The 23,270-nt window shown below is 46.1% G+C and overlaps 1 protein-coding gene across 3 annotated transcripts; it reads left to right on the forward strand.

The window, feature by feature from the left end:
- The first annotated feature begins 4,360 nt into the window (after window positions 1-4,360).
- Window positions 4,361-17,369, forward strand: ZMYND19 (zinc finger MYND-type containing 19). 3 transcript variants are annotated; one of them, XM_077836115.1, is made up of 7 exons: window positions 4,462-4,492; window positions 6,032-6,091; window positions 6,574-6,655; window positions 7,172-7,278; window positions 12,887-13,027; window positions 15,001-15,181; window positions 16,290-17,367. In XM_077836115.1, exons 3-7 carry the CDS (start codon window positions 6,653-6,655, stop codon window positions 16,431-16,433), a joined length of 576 nt encoding a protein of 191 aa, XP_077692241.1. In that variant the 5' UTR covers window positions 4,462-4,492; window positions 6,032-6,091; window positions 6,574-6,652; the 3' UTR covers window positions 16,434-17,367. The 3 variants fall into 3 exon arrangements, with proteins under 3 accessions (XP_077692239.1, XP_077692241.1, XP_077692240.1); XM_077836113.1 differs by lacking the exon at window positions 6,574-6,655 and having other exon boundaries at window positions 4,361-4,492; window positions 16,290-17,369; XM_077836114.1 differs by lacking the exon at window positions 4,462-4,492 and having other exon boundaries at window positions 5,197-6,091.
- Window positions 17,370-23,270: the final 5,901 nt, after the last annotated feature.

Consider the following 23,270-nt stretch of genomic DNA (forward strand, 5'->3'; position numbering starts at 1 on the left):
CAGGTAGTTGAAAGCAGCTATCAAATCCTCCCCTCATTCTTCTCTTCTGCAGACTAAACAATCCCAGTTCCCTCAGCCTCTCCTCATAAATCATGTGCTCCAGTCCCCTAATCATTTTTGTTGCCCTCTGCTAGACTCTTTCCAATTTATCCACATCCTTCTTGTAGTGTGGGGCCCAAAACCGGACACAGTACTCCAGATGAGGTCTCACCAATGCCGAATAGAGGGGAATGATCACGTCTCTTGATCTAATCTATCTAATGGTGAACAATGAAAGAGACGTATATGTTAGAGGAAAGGTATTCCAAATCCAAATTCTATAATACAAAAGACAGTGCCACTCAACCCTACTGAGTGCCTTTCCTGCCTCGGTTGTAATGGCAATTGTGTGATCCCTCATCTAAGCTTCGTGCAAGGTAAGCGTTTTCCTCCAGTATTCTCTGCCACACATTTCCCCCTCCTTTCTTGAAGGAGTCATGGTATACGAGGATGGGGCTACGCTGACTTTTCTAAGTCCATCACTATAGCACAGTGGTTCTCAAACTTTTGTACTGGTGATCCCTTTCACGGAGCAAGCCTCTGAATGCGACCGCCCTTATACAGTAAAAACACCTTTTTTTATATTTAACACTATTACAAATGCTGGAAGTGAAGGGGGGTTTGGGGTGGAGGCTGACAGCTCGTGACCCTCCCACGTAATAACCTTGTGACCTCCTGAGGGGTGACAACCCCCAGTTGGAGAACCCCTGCTTTAGCACTCCCTTCCTACCAGATCACCCCAGCAGGCCTTCCTCCTGAGAAAAGAGTTCTGAGAACGACGCCACAAAGCCTAGACATCAGGGATAGAATCACAGAAATGCAGGGCTGGTCTAGTCCAGTCTTGTACACACCAGTGCTTACTTCGCTATAACTTAAGACACTCAGGGATGTGAACACGCCCCCCCAGAGCTGTACATTACCCCAGCCTAAGCATTGGTATGGACAGCACTATGGTGGTGGAAGAAGCTCTCTCCCTTCCATAACTACGGCCACTCAGAGAGGTGCACGAGCAGCGCTACAAGGATGCAGGTACATCGGGGCAGCTGCACCACAGTAGCGATTCTCATGTAGATTAGCTCTAAGTATGATCTAAACCAGTGTTTCTCAACCTTTTTGATACCAGGGACCGGCTGCTGCCTTCCTAAACTGTGTCAGGGAGATCTCAGGCGCCGGTGCCGGTCCATGGACCGGTCATTGAGAAACACTGATCTAGACCATCCCTGACAGGTGTTTGTCTAACCTGTTATTAAAAACCTTCAATGACGGAGATTCCACAACTCTGCACAATTTGTTCCAGTGCTTAACTACACTTACAGTTCAAAGGTTTTTCCTAATGTCTAACCTAAAGTTCCCTTGTTGCAATTTAAGCCCATTACTTTCTGTTCTTTCCTCAGTGGATAAGGAGAATAATGTATCACCCTCCTTTTTATAACAACCTTTTATGTACTTGAAAACTGTTATCATGTCCCTCCTCAGTCTTCTCTTCTCCAGACTAAACAAACACAACTTTCCTCATAGCTCATGTTTTCCAGACCTATAATAATTTTTGTTGCTCCCCTCTGGGCTTTCTCCAATTTGTCCACATCTTTACTGAAGTGTGGTGCACAAACCTAGACACAATACTCCAGTTGAGGCCTTATCAGTGCTGAGTAGAGTGGAAGAATTACTTCTTGTCTTGGTTACAACACTCCTGCTAACACAGTGGTTCTCAAACTTATGTATTGGCGACCCCTTTCACAGAACAGGCCTCTGAGTGTGACTGCCCTTTATACAGTAAAAACACTTTTTTATATTTAACATTATTATAAATGATGGAGGTGAAGCAGGGTTTGGGGGTGGAGGCTGAAAGCTCACGACCCCCCAGGTAAAAACCTTGCCACCCCTTGAGGGGTCACGACCCCCAGTTTGAGAACCCCTATGCTAATACCTTCCAGAATGATATTTGCTTTTTTTGCAACAGTATTACATTGTTGACTCATATTTAGTTTGTTATTCACTCTAACCCCCGATCCTTAGTACTCTTTCCTAGACAGTCATTTCCCATTTTGTATTTGTACAAATGATTATTCCTTCTTAAATGTAGTACTTTGTATTTATCCTTATTGAATTTCATCTTATTTATTTTAGACCATTGCTCCTATTTGTCAAGACCATTTTGAATTCTAATCCTGTCCTCCAATGCACTTGCAACCGCTTCCATCTTGGTATTTGTTACACTCTACCTCAAAGCAGCACCCTAGAATCCCCATATTCACTGCTGTGTCATATGCATGCCTTGTGAGGTATCATTGTAGAAGTATTGATCTGTTGGACATTAATATCCTGTTGAATTGTATGCGCATGTGAAATTATGAAATATTACTATGTGCGTGTTCTTGAAATATGTTATGAGGTTGGGAGACACACACTGCTGGCCTTTCAGTAATGACAAAGGGGCAACCATCACTGCCCGGCGTTGATGGCTCATCAAAAGGAATCCACAATCCCAGAGACACCTTGGAGAGGGCACCTATGTAGTGGGGACTACCTAACCCATGGGGATTGCCTAACCCCCACATCACAGCAAGGGTCTTTCTATCAGCTGGAAGAAAGTATAAAAGAGGGAAAGTTGCAGCATCACTTGGCCTCTCTCCCCCTCATCTCAACACCTGGAACTGGAAGACAAAGACTTTGAACTGGGGAGATTGGTCCCAGGCTGGAAAGGGATTCCAGCCTGGGTACTGAGAACTGTGAACTGCCTGTAACCTATATTAGGGTGAGCGACTGCTTGATTCAAATCTTGCTTGGTCTGCAGAATTTAGATTTAGATGACGTGCATCGAAGTGGGTATTCACCCACGAAAGCTTATGCTCCGTCTGTTAGTCTATAAGGTGCCACATCTGCTTTTACAGATCCAGACTAACACGGCTACCCCTCTGAGAATTTAGATTGTGAGTTTAGTCTTATTTCTTATGTAACCAACTCTGATCTCTATGCCTGCTACTTATAATCACTTACAATTTATCTTTCTGTAATCAATAAATCTGTTTTTATATTTTACCTAAAACAGTGTGTTTTTGGTTGAAATGCTTGGGGAATCTCAGCTCAGATGACAAAGGCTGATGCATGTCTGCTTTCCTTTGTTGAAGTGGCAAACTAATTAATGAGCTTGCGCTGTCCATGGGAGTCGTAAGTAGTGCAAAATAGCTTATTTCTGGGGTTAAAGGCTAGGGTGACTTGCTGGTGCCTCTCTTTATATGATTCATGAGTGGCTTTTGGAGCATTCATGCAATTTAGCTGGTGTGGGGCTCCACATACAGGTGGCTGAGTGATAACGGTGCCAGGAGGGGTTTGCTGTTTGTCACTGGCACAGCTTTGTGTGAGACATCCCAAGCTGGAGAGTTAAGGGGGCATAGCATTCCCACAGCTCCAGATTGTACGCAGGGGATTCCGTCACAGTTCTGTTCACAAACTTTGTAAGGTTTCAGAGTAGCAGCCGTGTTAGTCTGTATTCGCAAAAAGAAAAGGAGTACTTGTGGCACCTTAGAGACTAACCCATTTATTTGAGCAGTGAGCTGTAGCTCACGAAAGCTCATGCTCAAATAAATTGGTTAGTCTCTAAGGTGCCACAAGTCCTCCTTTTCTTTTTGCGAAACTTTGTAAGTGCACTCTCTATGCCATTATACAAATCGCTTATGAATATACTGAATAGAACCAGACCTAGGACAAAAAGAAAAGGAGTCCTTGTGGCACCTTAGAGACTAACCAATTTATTTGAGCATGAGCTTTCGTGAGCTACAGCTCACTTCATCGGACGCAGACCGTGCAAACTGCAGAAGACATTATATACACACAGAGACGGCTGTTACTCTGAGACCTAGGACAGATACGCTCGATATGCCCTTCCAGCTCGATTGTGAGCCCTTGATAACTACTCTCAGCAGGGGGCCCAGGGGCTGCGGGCCGGGCAGGGGGCCCAGGGGGCGGGGGCCGGTGCACGGGGTCGGAGGCCCAGGGGGCGGGGGCCGGGCGTAGTCCAAGGGGTTTTGGAGGGGGGCGGCGGCACTGGCCGGCGAGGCTGGAGGAGGAGGAGGCGGCGGCGGCGCCTTTAACCCCCCCCCACGGTGGCGTCGCTCCGCTCCAGTGTTGGCGGCACAAAGCTTCCCGCGAGTGTGACGTCATTGTGTGTGGCCGCTGCCCCGCGTCACGCCGCACAGCCGCGCCTCCCGATTGGGCGCGAGCGCGGCGGAGGCGGGTGACGCGCAGCCCGACGCGTGCCGTGATTGGCCGAGCGCCGCAGGGAGGGCGGCGGGGTGCTGTCCCGCCCCCCGGGTGTGCGCGAGGCGGCGGCGCGTGGCAGCGGCGGCTCCGGGCTCAGAGTCCCGAGCGCAGGCGGCGGCGCCGAGCCCGGCCCGGCCCGGCCATGACCGACTTCAAGCTGGGGATCGTGCGGCTCGGCCGGGTGGCCGGCAAGGTGCGCGGCGCGGCGGGGCTCGAGCGCGGCCGGGCGGGGGCCCTGGGCGGCGGCGGCGGCCCTGGCGGGGCCCGCGGGGGCTCCCAGGCGGCAGCGCTGCCCCGGGCACGCGGCGGGCGGGAAGCGCGGCCCTCGCCTGGCCTGGCCGGGCGCGCGGCGGCGCGGAGCCGGGGCGCGGGAGTCGCTGGGGGCGGGCCCGGGGCCGCTCCGCGTCGGGGCGCGCGGGGCCCGGCCGGGCTGCCCGGGGCGTTCGCGTCCCCGGCCCGAGGGTCGCAGCCTCGTCCCGGGGACGATGGGGCGGGCGGCGCCAGCGCGGGGGGCGGTCTCCGGCCGCGGGGCCTGGGCGCTCGGGCCGGCTCCGCTCGTCGATGGAGCCGCTGCCGAGTCCGCCCGTGCCGTGCGTGTGCTCGCGCCTAGCCCGGGTCCTGCCGCGGGGCTCGGCCCGTCCCGCCCCGCGCCGCTCGTGCGTCGCCGCGATGCCTCCGGGCGCGGCGCTCCTGGGCGGGCGGGGTCGCCTTCGCGGGCCCCAGGTTTCGGGGGAGACGCGGGCGGTCGCCGCTGAGCGGCCTCCGCGTCTGTTCTCCGCTGTTTCTGCGTTCGTGGGGGGGCGACGGGGCTTTGACAGGAGCGAGGGCGGCCGCGAGCGCGGGGCGAGCTGCCCCCGGGGCTGTGGCGGCGGGCGGGGCGCGCTGCCCCCGGGGCTCCTCGGGCTCAGAGGCGCCTGTCTGCGCTGTAGAGGTTGGTCCAGTTACAGACCTTACCTCGCCCACCTGGTCTCTCCCCAGGGCACGGGGGCGCATTCCTTCCCTCCGCTCCGGAGCGGCGACCCGCCGCGGGGGTCCTTCGCCCTACGGGGCTGAACATATTCTTTCTAGATTAGGTAACGGGTAAATAACTGGATACATCACTAATATTTTAATAACTTCCACAATGCTAGTGGATCCTGTATTAAACCTAGGGTCTGGATGCTTTGCCATCCCACTTCACATGGCAAGCCTTGGTTGTGTAAGGCAGCAGATTCTGAAGTCCCCTGGGGAGGCCGCAAGCAGGTTTCAGGGGGTCCACCAAAGTAAACCAGAGAGCAAGGCCGGTGTTGGACTCTATGGTGCTTAGGGCAGAAAGCCAAAGCTGCGTGGGGCTGAAGCCAAAGCCGGAGCAACTTAGCTTTGCGGAGCCCCTGTCATGTGGGCTTTCAAAGGCAATTGCCCTGCTTGCTATCCACTAGTGCCAGCCCTGGCTTTTAATCTACTGGACATGCAGAAAAATAGTTGTTGTGGAACAGATGGGCCATGGAGGTTTTATGGGGAGGGGGGTGCAGAAAGAAAGAGGTTGAGAACCCCTGGTGTAAAGAATAGAGCTAAAAAATCTGTTCCCAGTAAAGTGATGTCATCAGGAACCGGTTGTGCAGGTGCTGCTTACTTGCCGAGTTAAAATACTGCTAGTTAAATCATATTGTAGAATAACTTCAGTATTAACCTTATATCTTTCAAAAAGTTATAGCTGTTCTTAACTCCCTTTAACATGTTTGGTATATTTTAGACAAAGTACACGCTAATAGATGAACAAGACATCCCATTAGTGGAGAGTTACTCTTTTGAGGTAAGTGTTCTGAGCTTTAAGTTCTCTGAGCCAATGTGGTTATTAGACTCTTGACATACTGTGGTTAGAATAGTGCTAGCAAATGACAATTCCCCTCTCTAGAGAGGATAGATAGCTATTAACATTACTACTAGCCTCTAAGTTTACAGCATGGCTTCTGAACATGGATATTAACCTGTAAGACATACATAATTACAATTGTTAAGCTGCAACCTTGTTTAAAAAGGTTTAGTTGTAGGGTAAATCTATAGAGGCAGAAAAGGTCTATTTTCAATCAAGTTAGCTTAACTCAATTGAACCCCTTCCCTATACCTGGGTAGACACAACCTTTAAGACTGTGGTGTTCACAGACCAGCTCAACTGTCCTTAAAGGTATTAAACTGTGTGTGTGGGTGTTAAGGTGGGTGGGGTGGTTTAAAAAACACACCCTTTTTTGTCTGTGTAGAGAAAGATCATGTTTCCCTTTTCCTTCTCCATTCCAGTCCCATTAGCAGCTGCTGTGGTGTGGTGAGGAAAACATAATAAATTCTGAAGCAACAAGTGTGGGCTCTACATGACTCAATGGTGAATTCTGTCTGTCTTTCAAAAGTCCTTCTAAGGCCCCTGTACCATAATATCTGAGTCATTACAATTTTTAATGCACTTATCCTACCAGCATCCCTGTGCGATTGGGAAGTGCTGTTATCCCCATTTTACAAACGGGGCGCAGTGGCACAGAGAGACCAGTTGACTTGTCCATTGTCTGTAGCAGAGCAGAGAAGCTAGGCTGACACCCTAACCACAGGCCCACGTCGTCTTTGCCCATAGCATTTCTGCTGTGTGTAGTCAACCTCTTCCTTCTCCCCAGATCATCACATTTGTGCAATAGCAGAACCTTTTGGTCTCTGTCTAATACAGAAGTATTAAATAACTAAAATCCCATTAAGATGAAGTGGCACATAATCAGTTTCCTGCAGTTGCAGGGGGCAGATGATGTTGGGTGTTGGTCTTTCCTATCTCCCATTTCCCAAATGGAATGTTAAGCAATGCTGCTGACAGCTGAATGCCCTTGGTCACAGAACACTCTTTCCTTCTCTCCAGGCTCGGATGGAGGTAGATGCTGATGGAAATGGTGCTAAAATATTTGCTTATGCTTTTGACAAAAACAGAGGAAGGGGATCTGGGCGTCTGCTGCATGAGCTACTGTGGTAGGTGTACAAAGAATTAATATACTAAAGGTTTCAGTCAGGGGTGTAGCTTGCAATCTTCAGTTTGTTTGTACATTAAATAATGTATTATGTGCATTAAATGCATTATTACACTAACAGTGGGTGCAATTAGAGATCTGCTTTGTTACAAGACTTAATAAAGAACAAAACCAGTCTATCTGTAAGAAATGTTGCTCATGGGAAACTAATTGTTTGCCCGAATTATGCCCATCTATACCCATAGTTTAAATCTAGGAGTTACTAAATTCCTAGAATCTTTGGGTCCTGTTCACCCCATCATATGCAAGTATAACTTCCAGTAGTACCAGTGAGATGTGAATGTTTTGTGTGTTCGCTCAGTCTTATGAATGATTGATTGGGATAGGACAATGCTAAAGGTTCAACAGACTGTTTCAACGTGGTGGTGCTTTGTTTGCTACTAACTTCCAAGTTTGTACACTTTATTGAATACTAGTCAGTGCTCTAGATCCTTTGTCAGGCAAGTCACCTGTGCCTCCTATCTAAACACTTCAGAGGCTGATATGTTCAGTACTTTAAATTGGTTATTTAACTTTGTAAAGTGTGTGTTCTCCTGTCTAGCTATCTTGTAGGAACTTATTTTGCTCCCTTTTATGCACAGAACAAAGCCTTGACTATCATTGGTAACTAAAAACTGAACTTAAAAGTTTGTAGAAAAGGTACTGCTTATGGTGAGGTTTCAGAGTAGTAGCTGTGTTAGTCTGTATCCGCAAAAAGAAAAGGAGTACCTGTGGCACCTTAGAGACTAACCCATTTATTTGAGCATAAGCTTTTGTGAGCTACAGCTCACTTCACTGGATGAAGCTGTAGCTCGCAAAAGCTTATGCTCAAATAAATTTGGTAGTCTCTAAGGTGCCACAGGTACTCCTTTTCTTTTTGCTTATGGTGAGAGAATCCTGAAGTAGTCATTGAAAGCCCTTTATTTTGAGAAATAAACCTAGGGATATTGTTTGTTGGTCACCTTGATGAGTTCGTATATTGTTTCCCTAAATTGGAGTTGCCCAGAAAATATCCACTCAGACCTACTGCTTAATGAATTTTCTGGCTAAATATTCATGCAACTGTGGGACCCCCCTGAGATCCCCCTCCTCCCCCCAAATAGTGTTTTCACATACTGCCCCTCACTCGTGTCTAAGGCCTGTGTTAGAAATGTTAGGTCAACCCAGCTACGTTGCTCAGGGGTGTGACACAGTTAAACAATAAACCTCTTGTGTAGACAGCGCTATGTCAATAGAAGAATTCTGCAGTCGACCTAGCTACCCACCTGTCAGGGAGGTGGATTACCTATGCTGACAGGAGAAACCCTCCTGTCAGCATAGGTAGTGTCTGCGCTGAAGCGTTGCTGCTGTATCATTTCAAGTGTAGACAAGTCCTCAGCATTCTGCACCTGTTAGGTTTAGTGCCTCTGGCAATGCTGGATAATCTCGTTGCAAAGGTAACTGACTATAATTGTTTAGTAAATCAGATTGCCCACTGCAGTAGACACAAACCTAATGCTGTAATAACTAAAGTCCATAAGTAGCATTAATAATCCCATAAAAGGATACAGCTTTTGTTCAAATGACTGACTGAAAGTTATCCATATTGTGGTGGTCCAGCTGTTTGCATATTGAGCAGCCCATTCATTCCCTCTTTCAGTAACAAGACTGCTTTACTGTTTGAATAAATTCTAATGAATTCAGTTGAATTGTGTACATAAAATAGTATCTCTTTATGCTCCCTCCCCGTGCATGTATGCATTATGATTAAGGCTACGTTTTAGTCATGGGTATTTTTAGTAAAAGTCATGGGCAGTAAACAAAAATTCATGGCCCATGACCTGTCCATGACTTTTACAACAAATACCAATGAATAAAACTTGAGGGGGGGGCTGCCCAGGGCCCTCGCGGGTGCTTGGGCGGGGGGAGTGGGGCAGTGGTACGTGGTCCTGGATCCGGGACTCCTGCTGGTTCCGGGGGGATTGGGTTGCCGGGGCTGGCAGGCTCCTTACCTGGCTCCGCACCTCCCCTCTTCCCCCCTGCAGCAGCAGCAGAGTTTGGGTGTGGGAGGGGGCAGGGGATTGGGGCATGGGACAGAGTGAGGCAGGCTCTGGGCGCCGCTTACCTGGGGGGTTCCCCAAAAGCGGCGACATCCCCCTTGCTTAGCTGCTAGGCGGAGGTATGGCCAGGCAGCTCTGGGTGCTGCCTTTGCCTGCAGGCACTGCCCCCACAGCTCTCATTGGCTGTGATTCCCGACCAATGGGAGCTGTGAAGCTAGCGCTATGGGCAGAGGCAATGTGCAGAGCTGCCTGGCCACGACTCCGCCTAGCGGCTGAGCGAGGGGGATGTTGCCACTTCTGGGGAGCCCCCCAGGTAAGCGCCACTCAGTCTGCCTCACTCCGTCCCATGCCCCAATCCCCTGCCCCATTCCACACCCCAACTGCTGTGGGGGCAGGGGGAGATTCAGTGGCCCAAGAGACTGCCCCTGAGCCAGGCACACCAGCCACTGCAGAAGTCATTGAGGTCACGGAATCCGTGACGTCCGCGACCTTTGTGACAAACTCGCAGCCTTAATTATGATAACCTTTAGTTACATGGGGACACATTCTGGGCAAGTATTCCTCCCTGCCTAATTCCTCCCACAACGTGGCTGCAGGCACCATCCAGCTACAGCCTGGTCAGTGGTCTTGGGCTTTTTCCTGCCCCAGTAATCCGAGCTTCAGCGTCGCTCAGATTGACTTACATGAATTGACTTACAGAACAAAACCCCATGTTCTCCTTGGCAGGCCAAGCCCGAAGTTCTGCCCTCCTTCCAAGTGGGCTATGACGCTAAAGCACTTTGAGGTCTTTAAATGAAACGATGAAGTGTTGTCCTCATCCAATAGCCAGTCACGGTTCCCAACCCCAAACCTTGCCTCTTTTCTAAACCTAATTTCAGAACCGGAGAAAACTGCAGCAGGTAGAAAAGTTTGAGTCAGTTGGCATTTTCTGCAAGAATGCAGCTTATACTGCAAGAGCTAAGCTTGTCTGCCTGACATTACTGATGAGTTGTTGCCATTTTAGGGGTTGTCTACTTAACAATCTTGAGTTAGTACTGCATATTGCGGTTTCAAAATAAGTGTCGAAACTGCCGTTGACACCAGTTTAACTAAAATTAGTTTAAAATCACAGCTCAGCCCTCAGCACAGGAAACTAGCTACTCCCAGAATGCAAAGGGGAAGCTTATTTCTCTCTATCCTATTTACTTCAATGGAGTGTGATTTGCAGCACTTAGTTGGGACTAAATGGTGACAGCAGCCTAAACAACACTGCCAATGTCCTTTACAAAAGGGCTCCATATCCTTCCCTGTTATACTTGCCCATGGCCTCAGGACAGGCCCTTGCCCATTCATTCCCCAAAGCAGGATTTTCATGTCTCCCTGGCTAATCTGCCCTCAGGATGAGTTTTCCTTCCCCACTCATCCTTTTTTATTCTCAGAGGCATGAGGAGTCCTGTGGAAAAAATAGCCTGATCATGTAATTAAAGACTCTATCACGCATAGACACGGGGCCAAATTAAGGTTGCATGTGCACCTTTAATTCAGGCATTTTCTAACTTTTGATTGCTTGACTTTGCAAATGTAGTGTTCTTCTAACATATTGTATTATTTCATAGGGTTTTTTAAAAAGCAAACTAAAAAAACAAATTCCATCATGTGGCATCCTACTGACATCCCTGTGTGTTAACAGCAGGATTGGAATATTTAGATCCACTGCACAGGCTTCTACCACTTGAGCTACTGGGGTAACTGATTGCAGTAATAGGTTGTCATCTTATGTGGACCAGCACTCGAAGGGGATGAGCTGCACACTTTGCTAATGGGTTTCCCAGATATTGTTTGACAGGAGAGGAATGGAGAGATGCAGGAATCTTGGTCTTTATTTCAGGCTCTGGCCTACCCTAGTAGGCATGTGTTCTTCTGCCCATTCTCCCAGGCTTGACTGCTTCTGCCCAATCATTGATTCCTTGTCCCAGTCTCCTCAGTCTTCTCATCCCAGTTTGACTCCCTGGCTCTATCAGATGCCACCAGTTAGGTCATTGAGAGCACAGGCGGGACAGGCTCCTTGCTCTTAATTCTAGTGCCTGGTCCCACCCAGGTCCAGAGGAGCAGTTAAAAGTAAAATCCAGCTTTGCATCCTGCAGCCTGGGCTGGAGCATGCATTGTGGCTCTGAGGATGACACATTGCAGTCTGGTCAGCACTGGGAGCAGAGAGAGGCATATATGGAATTGTCAGACGTCTTTACCGCTAAGTTCTAATGTCTTCACTGAGTATGTGCAAACTGATTTTTTGAAAGGCTTGTGACCACATTTGGGTGGATTTTCATGGGGAAGGCAAAAGGCACATCCTTGATGCAAAGGCTGTCCCCGGTCTAAAGCAGGGGAGTGCTAGAGCATTTCAAAGAAAAGGACTCAAGAATTTTTTTTTGACATGGACAAAATGTTTTCTAATCCTGGTTCTCAGGAACAGTTGAACCTTTTTGGCTGAAATTTTCCAAAAACATCTAGCCTGAGGCAGACCCCCAGTGTGGAAAATTTTAACTTAAACTGTTAAAATTAGGCAAAGTTTTATAAGCAACTGAAAACAGGGACTTATAATGGGAAGTGTGGGGCAAGCTTAATGAGCTGTGCCTCCATCCCCACATGAAATACCTTTAATGTTCATTGCTCCTACCGTTAACATTCTCTTATAGTGCTGTAAATTACTCGTCGCTTTCCAAAGCACATAGCCGGATCCAGCTCCCTGCCCTGCAGACTTGCACTCTGAAATTAAGACATGGAGGAATAATTCAGGACAGGGGTGATTTAGAGAGATTGCTACACGAAATGAGTTGGGAATAGAAAAGGAGGATGGGCCAGGAATGACACTTGCCCATGGACAGAGAGCAGGTTGATGGGGTGAAAGAGCAGAAGAAAGATGAAAGGAACAGTAATGGGGGGAGGCATGTAGGGAATGAAAGGAGTAGGAGGAAATAAATGTAGATGGGGGGGAGGGTGGTATATTAAGCAAGGCCTGTAAATTCTAATTGTCCAACCTCTTTGTTTAAACAAATCTCTATTTGTACCTGCTGGTCACGAAAGCCCACAGTGGTTCCAAAGGAGTCTTTATAGTGTGTACTGTATAGAATTACTGGCACTAAAATGGTGCTTGCTGGTTACTGGTGAAGCTCTGGAGCCTTTAAGTCCTTGCTCAGAGACTTCCTAATGGAGCTCTAACTGTGTTGCATGTGCATGTTACGCATGCACCTAAGTGTATCTGATCTAATGCATCTTGACTGTCCTAACGTCTTGCAGAAGTGCTATAAAATTTTATTCTGTAATTTTCTTTTTCAATTAAGGGAGTAGACTGTGGCCTTACAATTAAATTTTTGAGCTAGAGCACTTTTATGGCAGAATAGTAAACTTGTGGAATAAGTCTATTCTAATAAGAATGCCATGAAGATCTGTCACTACAGTGACATGAATGTTATCTCTGATAAGGAGCACACCAACCATGGTCTGTGGAGAACTGTACTTTGCTGTGAACTGCAAATTGTATTTAATCTCTTCCAGGGAGAGGCACCGGGGAGGGATTGCCCCAGGATTTCAAGTGGTGCATTTGAATGCAGTGACGGTAGACAACCGACTGGACAATCTGCGTTTAGTCCCGTGGGGATGGAGACCCAAGGCTGAAGACATTTCTAGTAAACAAAGGTATATCAAAGCAATATTTATGGGTGAGATGTAATGGAGCTCAGGAGTAAGCTGCATCCAACAAATTATTATTGTGGTTTATAGACAAAACAAACTGTCATCACTGTGACCAACTGTCTCCCCTCCTTTTCTGTTCTTTGTCTTTTAGAATTGTGGCAGGGACACTCACAAACCAACGAAAAATTTCCATTGATGATGATCAGAATTTAGATAGGCAAAATTAAAAAAAAAAAAAAAGTCGTGAACTAATTACTTTGTCTATTCTGATATGACATTGACAATATGTAGTTTAGTGGTTATAAAGCTTTACTTTTTTGAGTTTCAGTGTGTTCTGTTGTTACATATTGTCTAACCCTCCCCCTGTAATTTTCCACAACTGTGAAAACTTAGATTAAAATACAAAATATTAAAAATACATTGATATCTACTTAAACTACAAAAATTGAATTCCACCAAGGCTATTTATATCATAATTGTTGAAAGAAGAAAACAATCAAAATCTTGTTGGCTACAAATGTAGCTTTTTATTAAACTTGCATACATTCCATTCCACTTGGATGATGGCATTTGGGCATCATAAAACTAAGTCTGCAGTTTTAACTGGATAAAGGATTTCAATTCCTGTCCTAAACGGTTAAACGCTACACAGTAGCCTCCTAACTTTCCAGAAGTTGCTGTAGGTCAGTTGATGAAGTGTTCCCTGTGCGTAGCTTGTAAAGTGCTTACAATCCCTTGTGATAATAGGGGTTATGTGACTTGAAGTAGATACTATTAAAAAAATGGCTCAGCCCCTAGGATCAGGAGTGCTTGTTTGGAGTCATAGTTTGACATCACAGTAGTTTTGCAGTAACTACCTGTGATGTCAGGATTTCTTAGGTCAAGTAGACGCATCAGCAGATGCAACAACTGTCTAGCAGATGTTTCTGTAATGTCCATCACTACAGCATCTAATGCTGAAACAATCCTGTCACTTGTGTTGCACTACTAGTAATAAAGATCACTCAATCCCCATAACATAGATCTTTGAAATGTATTGAAGTGTTGTGTAACAAGCCAAGCATGACAATATTACAACTGGCTAATATCAAGCAATAAAAGATAAAAACCTACCTCCTGCAACTTGAGGAAACTAAAATTAAACCAAAAACATGAAGGGAGATGATAGCTCAGCCTTGAGTGCAAACTATTTTGGGGGTCTTTCCAGCATAGTTTGCATAGAGATTTAGTGCGGAGAAAAATCTTGCCACATACAGTTAGTCCTGAGAAATCCCGTGCTTGGTGCTCAAATACTGTGTTGCTGAAGCCAGTAGCATGATCTTTAGTCATCTGGCATTTAGCTCACTATAGTGCACTTGTGGCTCTTATCCTGAGGCACCAAAATTCCAGCATAGCTGATATGAGCCAACAAATGCAGTGGTATTCAAACTTAATATGTATTAAACACAAAGTGAGTTACTGGAATCAGATTCCATCCTATTGTGCTAGTGTATTGTGGGGGCCTGAGTCTGTGCTCTGCTGCATAGACTATGGTCCATGTAAGTTTCAGACCTCACTCATCTCCCTGAGTGATGTTTTGTTTCAATTGTATGGTACAGTCTTAATAACATTAGAACAGTGTATGTGTTATGTTAGTGGAGACCTATGGGCTTCAATCTCATTAATTTCTTCGTCTACTAAGTTGAAATAGCTGCAGCACCAGTAAGATGATGATGTTCAGAACATTGGTCAATTTAAGAAACTTCCTTTGAGAAACTGGTGAATGGCAAGAGTTTCTACATTAGAGCAGGCCAGGAGAGCTCAAACTGGGGAACAAGCCCTTTAATCGACCCTTATTTAAATACAGTGTCCTCAATTAAACATTTTTTGGTGGTAGTTTTTGCATCAGGCCTGAAAAGAGGCTGGTTAAGGGAGGAATGCAAATGGACCCTTAACTCTAATGGGGTTAAAGAATTCATGTGTTTTTTCTGTTAAAGGGAACAAAGTCTGTACTGGCTGGCGATCCAGCAGCTTCCCACTGATCCAATAGAAGAGCAGTTTCCTGTGTTGAATGTAACGCGGTATTACAACGCTAATGGGGACGTTGTGGAGGAAGAGGAAAACTCATGCACATACTATGAATGTCACTACCCCCCATGCACAATGATTGAAAAACAGGTGTGTTCAAAGTACACTGAAAGTAGCGATGGAAGAGACCCACTAGGCCACTTTATGTCCAAAGATTGTTCCCTGCAGTGTAGTCTCCAGTGCTTTGCCTTGTCTAGATTTAAGTGTCTCAAACCATCCCTAATCTTCTTCATCTGAGTCTCTATAGAAGAAAATTCCCTGCCTTAATAACTGCAAGGTATTTTTTCTAGTAGTACTAACTTTCTCTTTTTCATTTGAATTTCATTACTCCCCGTTAGACCACCACGAAGCCTGAGGAATTGTTAAGGTGTTTACACTCTGAGTAATTGGCTGTATACCACAGTTACGTGTATAATCCATGCAGACTGAATATCAAAATGCTTTAGCAAGTATGCATGGTGGGAGGTACACAAAGTGGACTATTCCAGATGACAAGAGCTGCAGAGAAGGCTCTTCTGTTATAAGTGGCAAGGTTGTGAAGGGACAGCAAGGCAGCCAGTGGTGGGGAAGGGTTAAGCAAATCCATCGGGGTTTTAAAAATAGGAAATCTTGAACTGGAACCTGAACTGATCTAATAAACTTGCTGAGAGGGTGTTAATGCTGCTTTGTATGTCAGAGGATGGGCAGCAGCATTCTGTGCCTGTTGGAGAGCTGCAGAAAACTGAAAAGAGGGGAGTTGCATTAGACAAGAGGCGATAAAACTGCAGATGAAGATCTGAGCAGTAGAGGAGTCAAAGTAGTAGCATGCCTAGCCATTGCTAGGAAGGAGGTGATAGGCAACCTTTAGACAAAGGAGTTTTGGAAGGGGAAACTGGCAGAGAGTAGATGGGGTGAGGGGTGGTCTGAGTGCTGAGCCTTGTCTCAATGAAGCAGATATCTGAAAATGTGAAACGGTCAGTGGTCGCAGCTCATTACACCTGTTAACTTCTCAGTGCTGCAGTTGCCTTTAGAGCATAAGCTAGTGCAATGGTTGCACATCCTACTGATTCAGTGAATCTAGTTGTTGGATGTTCATATTTCCCAAATGCTGATAGATTTATGATGGGGCTTGTCAGTGTGTCTGGCTTCTTGGGGAATGGCTTACCTGGACTGTTGGGGCTGAGCTGGCTAACTGATCACTCTTCTGCATTTTTTCTAGTTACGTGAATTCAATATATGTGGCCGATGCCAGGTAGCAAGGTACTGTGGGTCTCAGTGCCAGCAGAAGGACTGGCCTGCTCACAAGAAGCACTGTCGGGAGAAGAAACGAACCTTCCAGCAAGAGCTCGGACCAGAACGATGACCGGGTGGCACAGGCCTCTCAGCAGCAGGATTCCTTCTCAAAGGCATTGGACTCTTGCTTTTGCACAGTAATGACAGACTGCTTATTGAAGCCAGAGGCACTGAAGAAGACAAACCCTGTGATGCTTGAGCAGAATAGCTGACTGGACTAAGCCAGCTCTGACTGGTGCTGTGGAAAGGGATTGGGTCTTCCCTTCCAGTATTATATTCTCAAGCAAAAAGACTACTGTGGAGGCTCCGGGCAGGAAGCTTCTCATTATTTATATGTTAATATGTTTGTAAACTCATGTACAGTTTTTTGTTAGAAATTCTCAATAGGACACATTTACTGTAATGTTCAGATGAGAACACATTGTTGGCCTACAAGTAAAAAAACTGTCATGTAGCAAAAGCTTTTCCTCCCATGTGGCTAAATGGTATCTGTGGCTGTGCCAAGGCCAGGAGACTGGCTCAGACATCAGCAGTTACTCTGGAGAACTCTGCATGGAAGTTATATTTAAAAAAGCAAAACAAACAAAGTAAAGGGTTGGAATGAACTGTTGTCTGCTCTGCTCTGTAGTTTTCTCCTGTTCCCTTTTAGTCATTTCTGAAGCTCAGTAACACTTGGTCTTTATATCTCTTACTAAGCATTTTCTTTCTAGTACACCAAGCCTTGACACTTGGCAGAATTCAGGGTATCATCAAAGAGACTGGAAGGGCATGGAGCTAGTTGATCCCACTTGCACTGGAGAAGGGCTGCTAGAGATTATGCTTTGTGTTTGCAGAAAGTTAAATCTGGTTTCCTGCTGTCAAACCTTTGTATGCTCATGAATGTGTACCTGTAGCCAAAGGATCTTCTCTCTTGCTTCTCCAGATATTTGTAACTGATCTGGTAGGTCCAGTGATTGCTTTGGGATACTCCTTACTTTAAAGAGATGCTATCAATCTGAAAATCATATCTTTCTGAATTTTTTTTACTTAATAGTGAAAATTAACATCAAAAATGTTGGAAGGAAAATTTTTTGACCTGCTTTGGAAAAGAGAACTATTTTGGCCCCTCTTGCTTTTTTATTATGTATAATAGATACTGGAATTTTATGCTTGCTTTTTCCTTAGAAATACCAGAAACATCAAATTTGGGTGCTCTCTATTGTTTTTGAGGAACTAAATGGGTGACTCAAATACGCAGTGTAAATTTTCTCTGTCCTTAATAGACTATTAATAGGTATTGAATTCTGAAAGAGCTTTTTCTCCAAGTTTTTAGTAAAATAAGTGTTAACCTAAAGAACCTGAAAAAAAAATCACTTCAGTTGGGTTTCACTTCTTTGGTCCGTGGGTCAGTCCTCCTAGTTCATTTCTCTCGAGCGTCTGCCATGAAACCCCAGTAGTTTTACCTGTCATACTTGCATAGTTATAAGGGCCTTTTTTTAAACCCCTTCCCAAGCAATGTATAAACTAAGCCCAAGAAAAAGCCCTTTCATGGGAATGTGTACCGGGGGTTATACCAGTAAAACTATGCTGGTTTTAATTAACACCTTAGCATATAAAGTAGCACATAATTAGTTGCTTTAAATGAACCAGTAGAAGTTCCTGTGAATGCAAAAAGGGACATATATACATATGATGCTGGTCCTGTTTTCTGCTTGTTTCAATAGGCAGATAATTAGCATGACTGACATTTTTTTTCATGGCACTATCTCAGTGCACTGGCACTAAGGACCATAATCCATGCAGCAGCTCTTTGAGGATTTTTAATCATTGTGCAGAACAGACTGTTAGAAACAATGTTTAACTTTTTGCTATAGTGGTAGGTTTTATTTGTAAAAAAAAAAAAAAAAAACCAAGGTGAGCATGGATGACTTACCTGGATCCTGTTAGGGGCTAACCATGAAGTTTTGAGAAACGCTAATGAAAAAGACTAGTCTATTAGTACAGAAAGCTGTGACACCATTGGCTCACTAAGAATTAGGAGAGAAAGCCGCTTCTCTCAAAAATTAAACTCTGCTGTAGAATGGAGAGAGAAGATACTAGAAATAGGAATCAGAGTAACAGCCGTGTTAGTCTGTATTCGCAAAAAGAAAAGGAGTACTTGTGGCACCTTAGAGACTAACCAATTTATTTGAGCATGAGCTTTCGTGAGCTAAATTGGTTAGTCTCTAAGGTGCCACAAGTACTCCTTTTCTTTTTTAGAAATAGGAAGAGGCAGTGGCAGGAGTTGTTGGAAAAGGGTACGGGTGGAGTGGTTTCTAGCTCTGGCCCAGTTTCATGGAAAGCACCAGTGAATACAGAGACTGCTCTGGTGAGCTAGGCATCAAGAAGGAAGAAAATCTGCTGTGTTAGGAGTGAGGCTGGTAGAACTGCATATTAACGTGGTCCGATGCCTCTCGTTACAGGACTGTTTTCAGTTGCTTATAAGTGCCAAGCTGGAACTGGGTTGATATTTTTCCATGTTGTGTGTCTGCCTCAGGCTGAATTTTCTTGGAAAATTTCAGCCAAAATCGTTCAGCTGTTGCTGAGAATGAGGCTAGTGAAAAACGTTTTTCATATGTTAAAAGTCCTTTTGAAGTACTCTAACACTCCCTTGCTTTGGAGCAGAGATGTAAAGTTTGGCAGGGTAGTGGCCTCTGGCAGGGAGGTGCCTTTTGTCACCCCCGCGGCAATCGGCTGATTGTTGCCCGAGTTAGCCTTGGAACATGTGTGGGCTGATTCTCTTTTCCCCCCCCCCCCCCCCCAAAGACTTGCTGCATTTTCACAGCTAAAATCTCCACAGATTCGGTCCTCACTGAGCATGCTCAAGCCTCCCATCATGCCTGCTGCTGGTCACACAGAGTACATGCCAGCCCATGGCTACCATGGAGGCAAAGCCAGAGTTTCCTTGTAATGGCTGCTGCTGCCCTGGCTGGGGCTGAGCACTGGAACTGAGACAAGGGGGCCTTTCTCCTCTGCTTTTCAGTGATCCCTTCGCCCAGCCAGTGGTGCCGGCAGCATGAAGGAAGAAGCTGCCAAAAATAGAGCCTGGGCCCAGTAGAGGTGAAGTAGAAGATTTGGACAAGGAGTCTGGTGAGAGAAGGACTGCAATGCATGGGGGTAGGCTGGGGGCTGGAGAGAGGGAGGAATGGCCATTTGGGACAATTGTGCAAGGAGAGGGTTAGGGAGACTGGGACTGGTTGGGTAAGGAGAGGGACTGGAGCTGATGAAGGAAAAGGGCCTGGGAACCGAGGGTTGAGACTCAGCAAACAGATTAGGATTAGAAATTAGTATGGGTGGGGTAGGGGGAAAGAGAGTGAAGGAGAGCCAGGGCAAGGAGGTGGGCTGTGGGGCAAGAATGCGCTGGCTGGTCAGAGACGGGGATTAGGTGTTGGAAGAGGGAGAGACTTGGGTTTTGTGGGGAGGGGAGATTCTGTCTCAGAAGCTAGGCAGCTAGGACTGGCTGGGTGAGGAAAGCAGCTAGGATGAGAAGCCTGAGGAGAGGGGACTGGAAGGTGAAAAGACTGGGACAAAGCCAGGGGAAGGGGATATCCAGGACTGGAACAGGTTGAAGGGGATGGGGAGGGAAGAATCAATCTTGGGGGAAACTGGCAGAAAGTTCATTTGAGCAGATTTCTTTTCAGAATCTGGATTGGGACCCAAGATTCCTGAGTCACCCCATTCTTCTGCTGTCAGAAAACATCCGTGTTCCCACTGGCAAAGTGCAGGTCTCATCCCCTTCTGGTGCAAAGAGGGTGACCCATGTGGGTGTCATAGATGATGCCATATGATGGAATATCATTTTTGTTTGCTTTTTTTTTTTTAAAATGTAGGAAATTACAAAGCACCTTAACATAAAATTACCACTGTAAAATCAAAGACTCAAAGGTTAGGAAATGCCAGAACTAAGGTTGCCTGTGCAACTTTAATTTGGCCCCCTGGGTGTGTGCATTACAATAGGTTTCAGAGTAACAGCCGTGTTAGTCTGTATTCGCAAAAAGAAAAGGAGGACTTGTGGCACCTTAGAGACTAACCAATTTATTTGAGCATAAGCTTTCGTGAGCTACAGCTCACTTCATTGGATGCAACAAATATGCTTATGCTCAAATAAATTGGTTAGTCTCTAAGGTGCCACAAGTCCTCCTTTTCTTTTTGCATTACAATAGTTTTCTTTACATAACATCAAATTTTTTCCACAGGCTCCTGTCTCATTTTGTGCACGTGCTAGACCATCTCTGGAGATGAAGCAAGCATGTGTAGTGAAGGAAGCTACTGTCTGTAGGACCCTTCCCTTGTTTGTTGTGGAAGTTGGAAGGTGTGCAGGGAATGAGGCAGGGGACTTCAGGAAGACTTTCCCTAGGGGTGCTCCGCTGTCGGTGCGGCAGCTCCCCCTGCACCTGGGGTAGGAGATCTTCCTCAGCTGTGCCCGTCGCACCACACATGCGCACCTCGCGCTGAGAGTGGGATGTGTATATCTAGTGCTGTGCAGCTGACTGCTTCCCAGTCCCTTCTCTGCCACAGTCCTTGTTGGCTCCGAAGCAGAAGGGACGAGGTTGGGCAGTGGAGCACCCACAGGGAAACACATCTTGAAGAACCTCAGTTAATGCACAAGGTGAGTAACCTTCTTTGAGTGATGTCTCTCTAGGTGCTGCACTGTAGGTGACTAGAGAGCTGTGCCACTAACGGGAAGGCTGGGGCCCTGGAGCAGCATTTACTGCAGATGACAGGACAGTATCCACCGTGGTGTCATGAGTAATGGCGTCGTGATGGGCAAAATTGTCTGTTGATGCCCATGTGGCCACTTTGCAAATGTCAGCAATGGGGACATTATTGAGAAGAGCAATGGAGGTGGAATGTGCTCTAATTGCAGCAGGAGGCTGTCTATTGTGTGGTTTGCAGGAAAATGTATACATTGCGAGATGCACTTAGGAAGTGCATTGCTTAGAGATGGTGGCACCCCTGGATCTTTTGGCTGTTGAAAGGAATAAACATCATTTATTTTTTGGAAAGGTTTAGTCCTGTCCAAGTAGATAGCTAATGCTTGTCTGACATCTAGGGTGTCCAGAACTGCCTCCTTTTGGTTACTGTGAGGCTTTGGGAAGAAGCAAGGACGGTGAATGAACGGATTGAGATGGAAAGATGATGGAACCTTGGGTAAAAATCTTGGATGTGGGTGCAGTGTAACTTTGTCTTTATGAAACATTGTGTACGGGGGATATGCCATACGGGCCGCAATTTCACTCACCCATCGGGAAGAGGTGATGGCGACAGCGACAAGAAAGGCCATTTTCATTGATAAATGAATGTAAGAGTACATTGCCATTGGTTCAAATGGAGGTCTAGTCAGAGAATGTAGGACGAGGCCAGGGTCCCAGCAGGGCTCGGGTCTCATATACGGGGATAAAAATTTTGGAGATCCTTCAGAAAATGTTTTGTGAGGGAGGGTGTGAAGACAGAATGGCCATCTATGTGGCAGTGAAAAGTAGTGATTGCTGCCAAATGCACCTGGTGGATAGTCCTGATTGTTTAAGGTGTAATATATAGACCAGGATATGTGGTAGTGGGGCACATATTGCGTCAACCTGATAGGAGGTACGCCAGCATTGGAATCTAGTCCATTTCTGAAGGTAAGTGCATCTAGTTATGTCACACCTGCTATCCAAAAGTATCTGTTAACCTGTTTGGACGCAGTTAATTTCTAAATCCCAGAACCATGGAGGAGCCAGTCTTTGAGGTGGAGCATCTGTGGATTGAGATGGAGGATATGGCTGAGATGGTTGTTATGTTGGATACACCAGTTTCAAAATTTCAGTGCCTCCAAGCATAAAGAATGGGACCTTGCTCTGCCTTGCCTATTGATGTAAAACATGCAGGCGATATTATCCGTCATAATAAGAAAAGGAGGACTTGTGGCACCTTAGAGACTAACCATTTATTTGAGCATAAGCTTTCGTGAGCTACAGCTCACTTCATCGGATGCATACTGTGGAAAGTGTAGAAGATCTTTTATACACACAAAGCATGAAAAAATACCTCCCCCCACCCCACTCTCCTGCTGGCAATAGCTTATCTAAAGTGATCACTCTCCTTACAATGTGAATGATAATTAACTCGGGCCATTTCCAGCCCAAATCCAGGTTTTCTCACCCCCCACCCCCAAACCCACTCTGCTGCTGGTAATAGCTTATCTAAAGTGACCACTCTCCTTACAATGTGTATGATAATCAAGGTGGGCCATTTCCAGCACAAATCCAGGGTTCAACAAGAACGTCTGGGGGGTGGGGGGGTTAGGAAAAAACAAGGGGAAATAGGTTACCTTGCATAATGACTTAGCCACTTCCAGTCTCTATTCAAGCCTAAGTTAATTGTATCCAATTTGCAAATGAATTCCAATTCAACAGTTTCTCGCTGGAATCTGGATTTGAAGTTTTTTTGTTGAAGAATTGCAACTTTCATGTCTGTAATCGCGTGACCAGAGAGATTGAAGTGTTCTCTGACTGGTTTATGAATGTTATAATTCTTGACATCTGATTTGTGTCCATTTATTCTTTTACGGAGAGACTGTCCAGTTTGACCAATGTACATGGCAGAGGGGCATTGCTGGCACATGATGGCATATATCACATTGGTGGATGTGTAGGTGAACGAGTCACTGACAGTGTGGCTGATGTGATTAGGCTCTATGATGGTGTCCCCTGAATAGATATGTGGGCACAGTTGGCAACGGGCTTTGTTGCAAGGATAGGTTCCTGGGTTAGTGGTTCTGTTGTGTGGTATGTGGTTGCTGGTGAGTATTTGCTTCAGGTTGGGGGGCTGTCTGTAGGCAAGGACTGGCCTGTCTCCCAGGATTTGTGAGAGTGTTGGGTCACCCTTCAGGATAGGTTGTAGATCC

Source organism: Eretmochelys imbricata, chromosome 16 (genome assembly GCF_965152235.1).
Source record: "Eretmochelys imbricata isolate rEreImb1 chromosome 16, rEreImb1.hap1, whole genome shotgun sequence".
Lineage (NCBI taxonomy): Eukaryota > Metazoa > Chordata > Testudines > Cheloniidae > Eretmochelys > Eretmochelys imbricata.